At 47.0% G+C, this 14,912-nt stretch overlaps 1 protein-coding gene across 1 annotated transcript in view; it reads left to right on the plus strand.

Moving 5' to 3' along the window:
• Positions 1-200: 200 nt before the first annotated feature.
• LOC144721195 (calcium-dependent secretion activator 1-like) overlaps positions 201-14,912 on the plus strand; it is a 117,896-nt gene continuing 103,184 nt past the window's right edge. The window contains exons 1-3 of the mRNA XM_078598600.1: positions 201-365; positions 6,375-6,746; positions 12,946-13,059. Of these exons, the coding sequence (XP_078454726.1) occupies positions 6,387-6,746; positions 12,946-13,059 (474 nt within the window). The 5' untranslated portion in view covers positions 201-365; positions 6,375-6,386. The remainder of the gene's footprint in view (positions 366-6,374; positions 6,747-12,945; positions 13,060-14,912) is intronic.

The following is a 14,912-nucleotide window of genomic DNA, read 5'->3' on the forward strand; positions in this document are numbered from 1 at the left end:
TTTGACCCCTCTGCAAAACATGACTCACCCCCTCGTGCGCCGTGCCGGCCTTCATAGGTGCTGTTCGCTAACAGCACTTGACCTAACAGTCTGTTACAGGCTACACGGGGGATCTTTGTCTTTGTGGGAGAGGGCGAGGGGGAGCGCCCCGCCCCCGCCCTCGCCCCGCCCCCGCCCCGCCCTCGCCTCACCTGGCCGCGTCGCGGTGACGTCACGCGGAACAGGTGAGCGGCAACGACGCGCGCGGGACGGGGAGCGCGACCATTGAACAACACCAACAACAACAGCGACTACACCAACAACAACAGCGACTACAATAACAACAGCGACTACAACAACGGCACAAGCAGCAGCAGCTGAGCCAGGTGCGCACAGTGGTTCCCGGGCCGACAGCAGCCACTCACGCAATCTCATAATCATGACCATTGTACAGACTGGGTCCAGATGTCTTGTGACCCCCCCCCCCCCCCCAATTAATTAGGTGGAAAACTTTAATTTTTGTCAGTAAGGTTGTATTTGAAAACGAATGTGCAAAGGAGATAAACAATGTTATGGGTCAATTTATTGAGGGTCACGAGACCTCTGCTACCGAGACTTTGTCATCCAACCTGTAGCCCTTTGTCAATCCACTGCTGGATGGCGGCCTTCCCCCAACGCCGCCACGTGAGGATTGTTTGACCATACTTCAGCACGCCTGTCAGTGCGGGTCGGTGAAAGGGCCGGGGGGCTATTCTCCCTCCACCTCGCCCTCTTCCCCCCCAGGACGCCGCTGATGTTGGCCGGGAATAGAACTCGGGTAACCAAGTTCATGGCGCAGCAAACCACTGCACCACCACCACCGCTCCTCCTTAAGAGCCCCCCCCCCCCCCCTAAGAGGTCAATGGTGACATCATCATCACGGTGGCTCGGAGATGTTAACTACCTCGTCGGGTTTACAGGAGGTCGTGGGTTCGATCCCGACCCTGACACCTGCTGCTGTATATTTTGGAGTTTGCGTGTCTCCACCGTTGTCTCGTGAATTTTCTCCTCGTCTATTTTTTCCCTCCACATTTAGAAACACAGGTTTAGAGTCTTTGGCTGCTATAATTTTACCAGGTGATAAGCCACTTGATTGGGCTCTCATTTGTGGTCAGGTAAGTGGGCCTTACCTGGTAAAATAAAAATAGATTCGTTTTACTAATCGATAAGCAATGCTGTGTACCAGTGGCAGAGACGGCATCTGTACAGAGCAAGAAGCACATGGTCACAAGAAGTCGCTTTAAACGTTGAGCGGACATGCGGTGCGAGTGGCTCACACCCCGCAGTTAAAATCCACATCCATTAACCAGAGCAGCCACCGTAACCACCGCCCACGGTCATCATCAACAACCACCACCATCATCTAGCATCTCTACCGCTTTTATTAATTATCAATCATTATTACTGTCCACGGAACCTGTTTTTGTCAGAATCAAGATGATGAGAAAAAAACACATTATGGTTTTTAGCTTTTCCGGGTAAGAATACAGGAAGTGTTACTACGTTCAAACACCAAATAGACACCCATTATAAGAAGGCATCGTCAAAGTATGGATTAACCACACCAGAAGGCGAACAGAGCAAATACAATTTCAGATATAAAAGGAAATATCGAAGCATTAATAGCTCAGGTCGAGGAGTTAAATCTACAGGATCCTATCTTGATTTGAAGCTTTCGTGACTGCAGGAATCCATACTCTTTGGTTCTTTCGGTAAAGTCACGTAGGTAGAATGAGTAGGCTTTTTGCCAGTATCGGGGTCTATCGATTAACGCTTTGATATTTGCATCGCCTTTGTGTGCTGTTCGCCTTTTGGCGTTGTTCTCTAGTCTAACAAAGGTGAGACAAAGCCATGAAGAATGCTGTCTCTGGTGTAGACCAATTTGTTTCCAAAGACAATGCATATATTAAGTGCCGGATTAAGCTAGTGCGGGGCCTGTAGCATGTGGTAGTGTAGGCCCTAAAAAAACAAGTAAATATTAAAACACAAACTTTTTACTTGCATAGTAAAGTAATTTAATTTGCTATACAGGCAGATACTACGACAAATCGCTAACCTTAAACACCCAGTCGTTCATAAAAGTTGAAGGCAGTATAGTACAATAGTAATAGAGCAAGTGCCGAATCACTGAACCGGAATTGATTGCTTGAAAGCATTTAGCGCGGGTTCCTTGAAAGTGTGGGGCCCGTAGCAGATTCTACTTTTGCCACTAAGATAATCCGGCACTGCATATATTATCAGAGCATATTTGCATGTGTTGCCACAAGTATGTGTGATTAATGCAGACTTTATGCCTTGCAAAAGGTATCTATTTGGTGATTGAACATATTAACATCTGTTTTAGTGCCAGAAAGGGTAAAATCTATTCTTAGTTTTTATCATTTTCGAAACTGGCAAAAAGCCCCATAGATGACTGCTCAACCCGAGCTATAAGTGTTTTGATACTTGCATAGTCTTTGTACCATCTTGATTTGAAGCGTTTGTGACTGCATGAATCCATACTCTTTAGTCCTTTAGGTAAAGTCACGTAGGTACAAAAATAAAATAAAAAATAATATATCACGACGTTTCGATCGCAACACAATCGGTCGTCCTCAGGCAGAAAAAATAATCCAGCAGTAGAACTGCTGAACCAGCGAGAGAGCTGTTACAACAAGAGGTTATTTATGTGGCGATGGGCAAGCGTGCGGGCCTGAGCTGGAAAGGAATTCCATCCCTGGACGCAAGCACGTCAATTGTGTTAATGGAGGAGATTAGGGAGAGAGAGATTAAGGAGAGAGAGAGATTAGGGAGAGAGATTAGCATGAAATGAGCTTCCGTCGCCATATAAGAGTATCGTCCCCGCATACAGCAGTGTTCATGGGAGATTAGCACGATGTTAATGGGAGATTAGGCAGGGAGATTGTAACAAGCTGCGCGCTGCCAACTGCGCTGTGAGGCAAGTGCGTCCACGCAAGAGAACCACCGCACCGGTGGTCGCGACAGTGAGACACAAAGCCCATCACTCATCAGATATCAGGTTCTGATAACATCTGGGGAATTTGATGAGATGTAGTCATCATCAATAACAGGGCGCCAATATGTTAACTACCTTGCATGATATGCAGGCGTTCGTGGGTTCGATCATGAGCCGGACTCTTACTGTATATTTGGAGTTTGCATGTCTCTCTCCCAGTATTTGGATGCTAAAATTTCCACGAGATAAGCCGCTTGAGCTATCATTTGTGGCCATATTGCTTATGAAAAGAGCTGTATAGCTCAGTGGGCCTTACCTGATGAAGAAAAAAAGGTTTAAAATAGTTCAGGTGCTAGGGTGGCACAGTGGTACCATTTGTGTCTCGGCAAGGAGGCCCTAGGTTTGATTCCCCATTAGGGGACCTTTCTGTGTGGAGTATATATATTCTCCCCCTATGCTGCATGGGTTTCTTACAGTTTCTTGGGTTTTCTCCCAAACCTGAAGACATGTATGTATGTTGAACTTCTTTCGCACTGTGCTTAGCCAGCCACACTAATCAGAGGTGAGGGGGAAGGACAACAGACTATACCAGGGGTCGGCAACCTGCGGCTCCGGAGCCGCATGCGGCTCTTTTGAACCTTGACCGCGGCTCCGGGGCGGATGCTAGCGAGGGGAGGAGGCGCACTGTGACACCTGCTCTGGCGTTGCCGCTGCTGACAGGTCGCCGCTCCGCTCCACACTGCCCGCCCGGTGACAGGCAATAACGTTGCGGTTGCTTTGTCACATGTTTGGAAGAAGTAAAAACCTTCCTGGGCAGCAAAGAGCTCACCTTTGCTGAGCTGGAACAGCCAGAGTGGCTGGAAAAATTACATTTTATGGTAGACATGACAGCACATCTAAACACGCTAAATACAACCCTTCAGGGGAAAGGAGGCACAGCCCTGCACATGCTGGAGGAGGTTTTGGCATTCGAGAGCAAGTTGACAGTGTTTGTCAAAGATATACAGAGAGGTACACTGTCTCACTTTCCCTCTTTGAGAGAGTTCAAACAAAGTCATGATACGATAAATTTGGAATATTTCAAGTCTGCAATCACCACAATGCAAAGTTCGTTTGGGAAACGATTCTGTGAGTTCAGAGAGGAAAAAACGACATTATCCTTCCCTGTCACTCCCCTGGCGATCGATCCATCCCTATTGAATATGACTGCATTTGCAGGTGTAAGTCAACCTGATCTTGAGATGGAACTGGCCGATATAGCCGACAAAGATATATGGGTGTCCAAGTTCAAATGCTTGACCGCTACTCTTGAGGATGTTGCCCGTCAGAAGGCCATTCTGGCTCAGAATCATAAATGGAGTGATATTGAAAACCTTCCCAAACAGGACAAACTTGTATTCGAAACATGGAATGCCATCCCCAACACTTATATAAACATGAAAAAGTATGCATTTGGAGTCCTGTCGATCTTCGGCTCCACATATGTATGTGAGCAGGTCTTCTCCAACATGAACTATATTAAAAACAAACATCGATCACGCCTCACAGATGACAGCTTGCAAGCCTGTGTGAAAATGAAGGTGACGTCTTACAGCCCTGATGTGCAGACACTGTGCACTGAGGTTCAGGAGCAAAAATCCCATTAACCAGGTAATTTAGCTATTAATTTGCAAAAATATATTTTACATTGTTAAGTGAAAAAGTCATTTTTTTATTCAGATTGACAGCTGACTGCACGATCCTGTATATAGCAATAAGGTAAGAAACAATATATGCAGTGTTATATTTGTTTTAATAGTTGCAATGGTTTTGCGGCTCCCAGTTTATTTTTTCCTTCGGAAACGGGTCCAAGTGGCTCTTTATGTCTTAAAGGTTGCAGACCCCTGGACTATACGAATAAAACAGTCCTAAATAAATTTGTTTTTAATTTATACTTGAAAGTGCACTGTTGTAGTGGGCTTCGATTGTAAAAAGGAAGAGTGTTCCTGACAGTTGCAATGGCACAGATAAATGCATACCATGCCATGACTGTCTACATTCGGTGGATGGTTTAAAAAGCCGCTGCGAGGATGACCGGAGTTAGTGCGATGGCCTATTCTCCTTGACGAAATCAGTAATTTATTTGTTGAGCAGCCCGGAGCAAATGCAACGTGATTGGTGTTAGCCAAACATCCCAATGCACAAAAAAATATGTGCACACAGCAGCAATATCTCCCCCTCCGGCGACAATTTAGCAGTGTGGCTTCCTTGGTTTGACAAGCGTACTGAGTACTAATACAGTCTGTTCTCCTATAACGCGTTAGTTGCGTTGTTGAAGAACACCGCATTATGGAAATATTGCATTTTAATAAATATGTAGTGAGTCCAACTGAGTCGCAGACGTTGTCTTGGGAGCAACACAATTTATTGCATCAACTCAACACAACAGAACGTAACCTACACTCGGGTGTTGAACGCCCATCTAACCATGCTACGGTAGAACTAGACACGGTCCCACTCTCCCGGTCCGGCCCACGAGCTGGGTCCCGGACCACGTGGCTAGAGGCTTCTTCAACCCGACGTGGATCTTCACTTACCCAACAGTCAAGAACCCCGAGCCCCACACGGGGCCCTGTTATATCGGCCCGGGCTGGGGCTGGCTCCGCCTCTCGCCCCGCCCACCTTCTAGATCTCTCGAGCTCTTTCCGAAGGCTCCCGAGAGCTCCTCTATACCACGTGACCACCCAGCAGCCCCCATCCACCGGTGGCCCCGCTCCAATATCATCCGGTCACGTGTCGGCAGGTCAACCAGCGTATCATGCCCCAACATAACCCTGGCTGGCTGACACTCTCTCTCGCTCCCTCACCGGGAGCCCGCACTGCACACTGTACGTGGTGCCACTGTACGTGGTGCCTCTGCACTAACCAGCGCTCGCCCAAGCCCCGCTGGGGCTGGTACTACGCCCAGTAACCGGGCTGCACATAATGACAACATATTATCCGCCGTGGCCTCGCAAGGCCAGCACCACACAGTGACATTAACAGTCACTACAAATATATAAAATAGGGTAAAGCACAGCCCGCGATAACACGTAAGCTGCGTATACAGGCTCAACAAAGACTGAGGCACGTGGGTAGCATCTCAAAGCATCCAGCAGCATCCTGCCTTGTGTGATGCTATGCCGAGGCAGCCGTACACCCACTTATACCTACTCGTGCGACGTAGTTCTGTTTACTGAATCGCGTAACATTCAATTCGTATCCACTTTCTAAAAAATGTGTTCGCTAATACATTAATCGCATTATATATCCGATTCGCGTTATGAAAACACATCTAATAGGAGAACAGACTGTGCACTAATAATACCACTCATCATCCACCACCACCACCGCTCAATGGTGCCCTTAACCTTTGCCACAGCCGTCCGTCACCATGCTGGAGCCGTCGTCAAGCGATGAGGAGTCATCGGAGCTCTCAGACTTCGTGAGGGTCGACCTGGATGAGGCGGGGGATGCGGGCTGCTCGAGCGACTGCGCGTCACTGGGGGGCCCCGTCCGCTCGGCGAGCCCGGCCCCGAGCCGCCTTCCCCAGCTGCCCTCGGCGTCGGTGAGCCGCTCCAGCAGCCTGCGCTCCAGCAGCCCCAGCCCCTCGGTGAGCAGCAGCTGCTGCTTCCGCGACGACGGTGATGAGGACAGGAGGCGCCGCATGCAGCTCTATGTGTTCGTGTCACGTTGCGTGGCGTATCCCTTCAACGCTAAGCAGGTGACCGACATGGCCCGGCGCCAGCCCAAGGTGAGCCATGGTCATCGGCTGCATGTCGCCTGTGTGCTAGGGGTCACCTGTGTTACATGTGTCACCCGTGTGCTTGGTGTCACATGTGTAGTGTTTTTATTTCACGCGGACAACTTCTACTTTTTCTCCTGTGTCACTTTTTATTGAACAAAACTCCTCATGTTCGACACCCCGTAGCTCCGTCGTGATTTTCCCGCTTGCGCTGCTCACCTGCTTCGCTCCGCTCCCCCTCTCTCTCTCAGCCTCTCCACTGCTTGCCTTCTCTCTCTCTCACACTCCTAGCCTCTCCACTGCTAGCCTGTTGTGTCTCTCACTCTCCTAGCCTCTCCACTGCTAGTCTGTTCTCTCTCACTCTCCTAGCCTCTCCACTGCTAGCCTGTTCTCTCTCTCACTCTCCTAGCCTCTCCACTGCTAACCTGTCTGCCATGCTCTGCTGAATTCGCTCTCTCTGCTGCTGGTCCTACCACTACACACTCATAGCTTCCCACCGTACACTCTGCTAGCCTCTCCACTGCTAGCCTATTACTATACACTCTGGTAGCTTCTCCACTGCTAGCCTCTCACTATATCTTCTGCTAGCTTCTCTACTGCTAACCTACCGCTATATACTCTGCTAGCTCCTCCACTGCTAGCCTTCTCACACTCACACTTAGGATTCTGCTAGCTTCTCTACTGCTAACCTTTCTACCCTCACCTCTCCAACCTCGCCCTTGCATCCAGTGGGGGTTTAGCCATCACCGCTGGAGAGGGCGAGGTGTGGAGAGCAGGGCCTTGGACTTCTCTCGTCTCTCCTCTTGCCTTCACTCCGAACAACTCAACCCCTCTCTCTCTCTCCCACGTGCCCCTACATATCCCCCTCCTCATTAACTCCTCATTAATTAAGCTGGCGACCTCCCGTCTCCTCACGCCAGAGGCTTCCGCCGTTATCACCTCGATCTCCTGTCAGCCTGGCGCCTGTTCCTCGCCTGCATTTGCAGCCAGCCAATCCCTGCTATGCATCTTAATTGGCCGTCTCCTCTCCGTTGCTCCCTCTCGCCGCGCCTGTTCATCCCGATGCGACCTCACTGTCCATAACCCGCACATGCGTGCACACTGCTTACAAACCCCCGCGCGCGTTATTCCACTACACATGTATGACAGGTGCCACCAGTGTGGCAGGTGACACCTGCGTTGTGGATTCCACTTGTGTCCCAGGGCATTCTCGGTTGTCCGAGGCTGTGGCCCTTCAATGGGTCCCAGGATATCCCAAGTAAGCCTAGAAAAGCGATGGGGGATGACTATCATATGTTGAAATTACTTCCTGTGATGTGTTTTCTGTTGGGATTTGGTGGTTTTCAGTTCAGAAGAATACTCTAGCGATTGTGGTCTATGTCTTTTGCTGGACAAAAAGTGGTCAGCCCTAAATTGCTGCAGAACATTGCACGGCAGATGCCATCACGTCCTTCATCGATGGCAATTGAAGAACAGTCCCCACAGTGACTGCTGCGGTCACAACTAGAATTAAACCATCAATCACATGATCTGGCACTGCCCGCACCGCCGATTTGCCATCAATATCCCCCGCAATCCCCCAAGCCTCCGCAGACCCACAGTATACACACATCATGTCGGATATTTCACCGTGCCATACAAAGTAAAATTAAATGATTTTTTTTCTATTCCTGTAGCCACCAAATTGAAAAATTGTCAATCTGTGTACACACCCTATAGCAGTAAGTTAACAAAAATATATACTACTCCTGGAACAGAAATATAATCCTCGTGCTCAATGCAGGAGCCACAAATTGCAGCACACGTATGTGCTAGTTGATGGCTTTCAGTGAATTCATAGAGAGGCTGTTTTCATGGACGTTATGGACAGAGCTGTCAAGTGTTAAACGCATTTAGTGTGAGACTCACGTTCGGTTCCCAATGTTGTGACCTGTGTCTATATACTTTGTATATTTTGTAAAAGCGTAGTCTGAAATTGCAGTGGCAGCACCGTACCGTACCGTGGCCGTGACCTCCTGGTGAGATGTCGAGTCGATGATGGGACCAACTTCCTCACTGCTTTTGTGCGTCGACCCGAGTGTGTTCCCACACACCCCCATCTAGTGCACCTGCTCGTGGGTCGGAAATCTGCCACCAAATTATTGCATTTAAATCTTCCCACAGTGAGGTCCGTCACAAATGGGTCTATTTATTATATTCTTGAAATGCATTAATGTCGGTCAAGTCTGCATGAACTGCGTTGGAAGAGTAGAGAGGACAATGTCAGCTTTTAGCGATGGGCAATAGAGAGAGAAGCAACGTCTCTGTTACTGCTTTGATGTCACAATTGTACTTTAACAAAATAATGACTAAAATACAAAAGCTTCTTATCTCAAGAGTGTAATGCATTGCAGAAGATGGTGGTCACCGCATGGCATCTAAAAGGAGCGTGGCAAGCAAGCTTTGTGGACGTCATTGGGAAGTGGAGGTTTGCAATTGATGGGCGATATGAGCAGAATGGGGTGAAGAAGGCTACTGAGATAAGGGCAGGACTTGAAGCCCAATAGTGGGATACTGTTAGGATAGACCTGGGAGGTACGGTGCAGTTAGTGCAGCAGTTGCGTAGCCTTGCACAGTGAAGGAAATAATGGTCTGAGTGTGGTAGTATCATTGGCTCTGGCCATGATGATAACATCTTGACCTTGTTATATGAGAGCCTTCCCACTGCTCCTTCCCGTTCAAGCCCTTCCGCACGTTGCACAGCGGGTTCACCAGCGTGGGAAGCCCTTCAGTGCTTTACTCAATGCCTCTGCCTTTGTGAAATGGCCCAACAGAAGGCAAAGCCCATACCACACGTGTGTTTGTGTGTGAGTGAACCGAATTCGATTCCCGCTCACGGCCAACATCAATGACAATTATCTGAACTGGTCCTGGGCCTTCCCGAGGTTGACTCAGCCTCAAATGAGTACCTGATGGGTGCCTAAAAACATCGCCACTGGGGAGACAAAGGCGGCCGGGCGTGGTGTTGGCCACCCCCTTGTGTGCCGTACCGGCCTTCATTGGTGCTAGCTAACAGCACTTGCCTCAACAGTCTATTCAGGCTATACAGGGGATCTTTGTCTTCGTATGTGTGTGTAAGACAGATTGAGGCCTGATTGTGGTTGGCTTTTGTTCAAGAGCAGGGATGGGGTCGTGGTGTCGCGGCAGAACCCTCGAGCCCGACTGTGAACCTGGAATCAGCTGTCATTCATAGAATGAAATGGCGCCTCTCCATTTCCTCCAGGCAAATTCAATGCAAGCTGAGGTCATGAATAGCATGTAACGAGTTTTTCATAAAGGTACCGCCCATGGAACTTTACACAGAGGTGAAAATCGTCCTTCATGTATCAGCCCCATAGGCCAATGTGCTACAACCATTTATATGCAATACTTACCTATCAACCCCAAGGGAGAAACACAAACAAATATTTTTTTTTTTATCCTGTATTGAAATGGATGTATGCCATATGGACCTGAACTCAATTTCCCTGCACAAGAATATGGGTAAACCGTATGGGTCGACAGGTGTGTCAATAGGGATAGGTTTTTATTATTACATTTGTGTATAATGTCATGATGCATGCTATTTCAGTCACACCTGTGGATATGGGACACTCTGTGCTTTATCTTGCAGTCACACCTGTGGATATGGGACACTCTGCACTTTAGCTTGCAGTCACACCTGTGGATATGGGACACTCTGCACTTTATCTTGCAGTCACACCTGTGGATATGGGACACTCTGCACTTTATCTTGCAGTCACACCTGTGGATATGGGACACTCTGCACTTTATCTTGCAAATGTGAGGCAATGCACTCACTGGGGCTATCTCACCCTCAGACTTCACCAGATCGTGACCGACGAAGTATTTGTCAGAGTTTGCATGGCTGACTCCTGTGTACCAGTGTACTCATAATCCATTTATGTAGATATTGTTTGTATGTCTAAAAAAAACCTTCATCGAGAGTAATTCATACGTGGTTTTACAAATAAATATTGATTTAATTATAATTATTTTTATCAAGCACTCTTCATTAATTAACTCAATAACTCATGAAACTAAACTAAGACATGTCAAAATAATACATTAAAGAAAATGCTGAAAGCCATTTGCTGAATTGGCTGAAGTTGAAGAAACATAGGTATCTGAACACGCTTCGAGTCGAGCTTTAAACCTTCAAAAATTTCGACAGACTCATGCCTTTGTCAATGCACTGCTGAATGGAGACCTCTCCGTGAAGGCCATGTCAATCGTAAATGTTATTGACCAAACTGCACGCTGATTCGTGGGGATTGGTAAAGCCGAAGTCCTGGCCTGGTTCAGATACCGCTCACATGAACGCTGGGCCGGTTCAATACCACTCACGTGAACCCTTGCCTGGGTCAGATACCACTCACGTGAACCCTTGCCTGGTTCAGACACTGCTCACGTGAACCCTGACCTGGTTAAGATACCACTCATTTGAACACTGTCCTAGTTAAGATACCACTCATGTGAACCCTGTCCTGGTTAAGATACCACTCACGTGAACCCTGACCTGGTTAAGATACCGCTCACATGAACCCTTGCCTGGTTCAGATACCGCTCACGTGAACCCTTGCCTGGTTCAGATACCTCTCACGTGAACCCTGGCCTGGTTAAGATACCGCTCACGTGAACCCCAGCCTGGTTAAGATACTCACTATGGGAACCTCATTTGCCAGTAAAAATATGATAATTGTTTTTTTACCCTTCCATCTGGCAACAAAACTGACACCTTTTTACAAGGAGTCATGTTTGCATAGACCGCAATACCTGCAGTCATAATACAAACAAAAGACATAACTCTGATAATGTGCACTGTCCTTGGAGTTGATTGGTCCACACCCGAGACAGCTTTCCTTAGAGCCTAGTCTCACATGGGTTGGACCAGATGACGCCAAAAGGCGCACAACTCAAAGACAATGCACCATCAGAGTATGAGAGCTCGGGGCAAGCATCTACACTATGGGAACCTGATTTGCCAGTAAAAATATGATAATTGGTTTTTTACCCTTCCATCTGGCAACAAAACTGACACCTTTTTACAAGGAGTCATGTTTGCATAGACCGCAATACCTGCAGTCATAATACAAACAAAAGACATAACTCTGATAATGTGCACTGTCCTTGAAGTTGATTGGTCCACACCAGAGACAGCTTTCCTTAGAGCCTAGACTCACATGGGTTGGACCAGATGACGCCAAAAGGCGCACAACTCAAAGATACTGCTCACGTGAACCCTGGCCGGTTCAGATACCACTCATGTGAACCCTGGGCCAGTACAGATACCGCTCACGTGAACCCTGGCCGGTTCAGATACCGCTCACGTGAACCCCGGCCTGGTTAAGATACTGCTCATGTGAACCCTCGCCCGGTTCAGATACCACTCGCTCGTTCACAGCACAGGGCCTCCCATCACTGCTCCATGGCTGCACCCTGTAAACATATACTGGGAATGTAATTTAATCTCAGAGGTAAACATGTCCATCCATAGCTTATTCCGAAAGGTGTGCCACGGTACAGATGTGAGAATGTGTGACCGTCGTCAGCGCTGCAGGAGAACTGAGTTTTGGAAAAAAAATAGGTGCTGCTCATAATCCTTGTGTTGGCAGAATAATCTGGTCGTGACACTTCATGACGATGATGTGATTGTTGCAGAGGTTCACGGTTCGCATCTGGTTAATACTGTGGGTCTAATGACTATAGAATACTTTGCTCCGTCTGCTTGACAGTGGACGTAAAAGATCCCACGATGTAAATCGTGGAAGATTAGGCCATTGTGTGCTGGCATCATCGTCCAAATTTGCCACACAAAAAAATCAGTTGTAAATTACTTAATTGGGAAACACACAAAGCAATCCTTACCCCCTCCTTTGAAAATTTACCAGGACCCTCCTAAAACAGCATTAAGACCCTCCTGAAAGTGTAATAATAACTGCCGATTGCTATTTCCTGCTGGTTTGGCCACTCTCTCACTGAATTGGGTGGAAACAGTTTATGCTCACACCTGAATGAAGTCTTAGTCGCGGCTCTCGGTCTGTGAATTTCGCATCGCAGTATATATCTACGTTAAACTTATTTCGCACCGTACGTAGCTAACTGTGCTGATCGGAGGTGCGATGGCTGTGATGTGATGGCAGCAGTGTGTGGCGCATTAATATTGCAGGTGAACAAGCAGCAGCTCATGTCCATCAAGGAGCGCTTTACCATCTTCCTGCAAGGAGATTCCCAGATCGTGACCGACGAAGCATTTGTCAGCGTTGTCAAGTTTTACTACGAGGTATGTTCTCCGTAAATATGCACTTTTATAGGAGAAGCCGCTCTCTGGGGAACAATGTGTTTATCAGCTGCACCCCACAGATAATAATGAGTTAGCACAGGATAGCTATGATTAAAAGAGCATTTTAGCATTTTTTGTCGAATCTTTAAAAAATATAAATTGTGGCGCTGTCATGGCCCAGGTCCTAGTATTGAAGAGGGAAACCAAAAAGACAAAGAGCTTTAACAGACTGTTGGGGTAAGTGCTGTTAGGAATCACCCATGAATGCAGGCATGGCCACCTTTGTTTTCCCAGTGGCGATGTTTCCACACCGCACCAGGTACTCATTAGAGGCTGAAACGACCATGGGAAGCCCAGGACCAATTTAATAATTGTCATTGGTGTTGGCCGTGAGCGGGAAGAGAACTCGGGGTCACCAGGTTTGTAGCGCAGCATGCTAACCGCTAAACTACACCTCCCACACATCAATGAAACCATATTCTGCCTGACAAACATTTTAGGACAAATATCATCCATAATACCGGGTTTTTTTGGTTAAATTGCGTTATTTTAAAAAAGTGTCGTTAAACCCGCCACCACCCGACAGCCAATTAGTAAGGTTAGATTAGTGCTCGGTAAATATGATGGAACAACCATAGACAGTTAACGTTTTTACCTGGTTAATAATATCCTTCCAATGATTGCTCAATTTCTATCCATCTTCTTGGTTGAAGTTATGTCTATGTTTATGTATCTGGATGGCTTCATGGACAAACCTTTGATAGTAGCCAGAAGGTTTGCAGAGCACCTTAGTCTCATTACGCTATTATACTATTTATTATTTGTACAGACCGCATTCCATTCGCTGGCATTGACTATATAGCTTTTGTATTCTCTTCACGGATCGGAGTCTTTGCTCCGCTACAAGTTTCCTGTTACCGCTCTCCCATTGACATATTTCTTTGCTTCCTCTTAGTACCTTTCACGTGACGGTCAATGGTATGGTGTATAGTAGACTGTATAATAATAAATAGTATAATAGTGTAATGAGACTAAGGTGCTCTGCAAACCTTCTGGCTACTATCAAAGGTTTGTCCATGAAGCCATCCAGATACATAAACATAGACATAACTTCACCAAGAAGATGGATACAAATTAAGCAATCATTGGAAGGATGTTATTAACCAGGTAAAAACGTTAACTGTCTATGGTTGTTCCATCATATGTACCGAGCACTAATCTAATCTGCCGAGTTAATTGCATCCCCAGCGTTTGGCAGTACTGCTACTGTTGCTTTGTTTTCTTTCATTGGCTTTACTGTCGTGGTGTTGGCTTTTTTGCACTTCTCCAACGTCTGCTACTGTTGCTTTCGTGTCTTTCATTGGCTTTGCTGCAGTGGCATTTGTTTTCTGCTCCTTTCTAGCCCCGCCCACTTTCCCCCCCTACCATTAGCATTCCACGTAACGCTACCCTCTCCCTACTCCCCCCTTTCTTGCTCCTCCCCCCTCTCTAACTTATAAAACCCCTTCTCACAGCATCTCTCCCACTTCAGCCAAAAAAATTATTGCTGTAGTTTTCACACCTGATGATTGCTTGTGTTGCAATCGAAACGTCGTGAGAATTTGTATTGTTTTATTTTTATTATTTTATTATTTCCCTTCTACGTGACTTTACCGAAAGAACCAAGAATAGGTTTCTACCAGTTTAACATGTAGACTTTCACGACCAATATTATCCATAATAGAGGTTTTTGTGTTATATCACATTAATATAAATGCATAATTAAACCCACCACCACCCGACATAGACAATTAGTAAGGTTTGTCACGTAAACAAAACATGCCAATTAGTTACGAATACAGCATACCGGTGTG

Source organism: Lampetra planeri, chromosome 11, assembly GCF_965212315.1.
Source record: "Lampetra planeri chromosome 11, kcLamPlan1.2.h2, whole genome shotgun sequence".
Taxonomy (NCBI): Eukaryota; Metazoa; Chordata; class Hyperoartia; order Petromyzontiformes; family Petromyzontidae; genus Lampetra; species Lampetra planeri.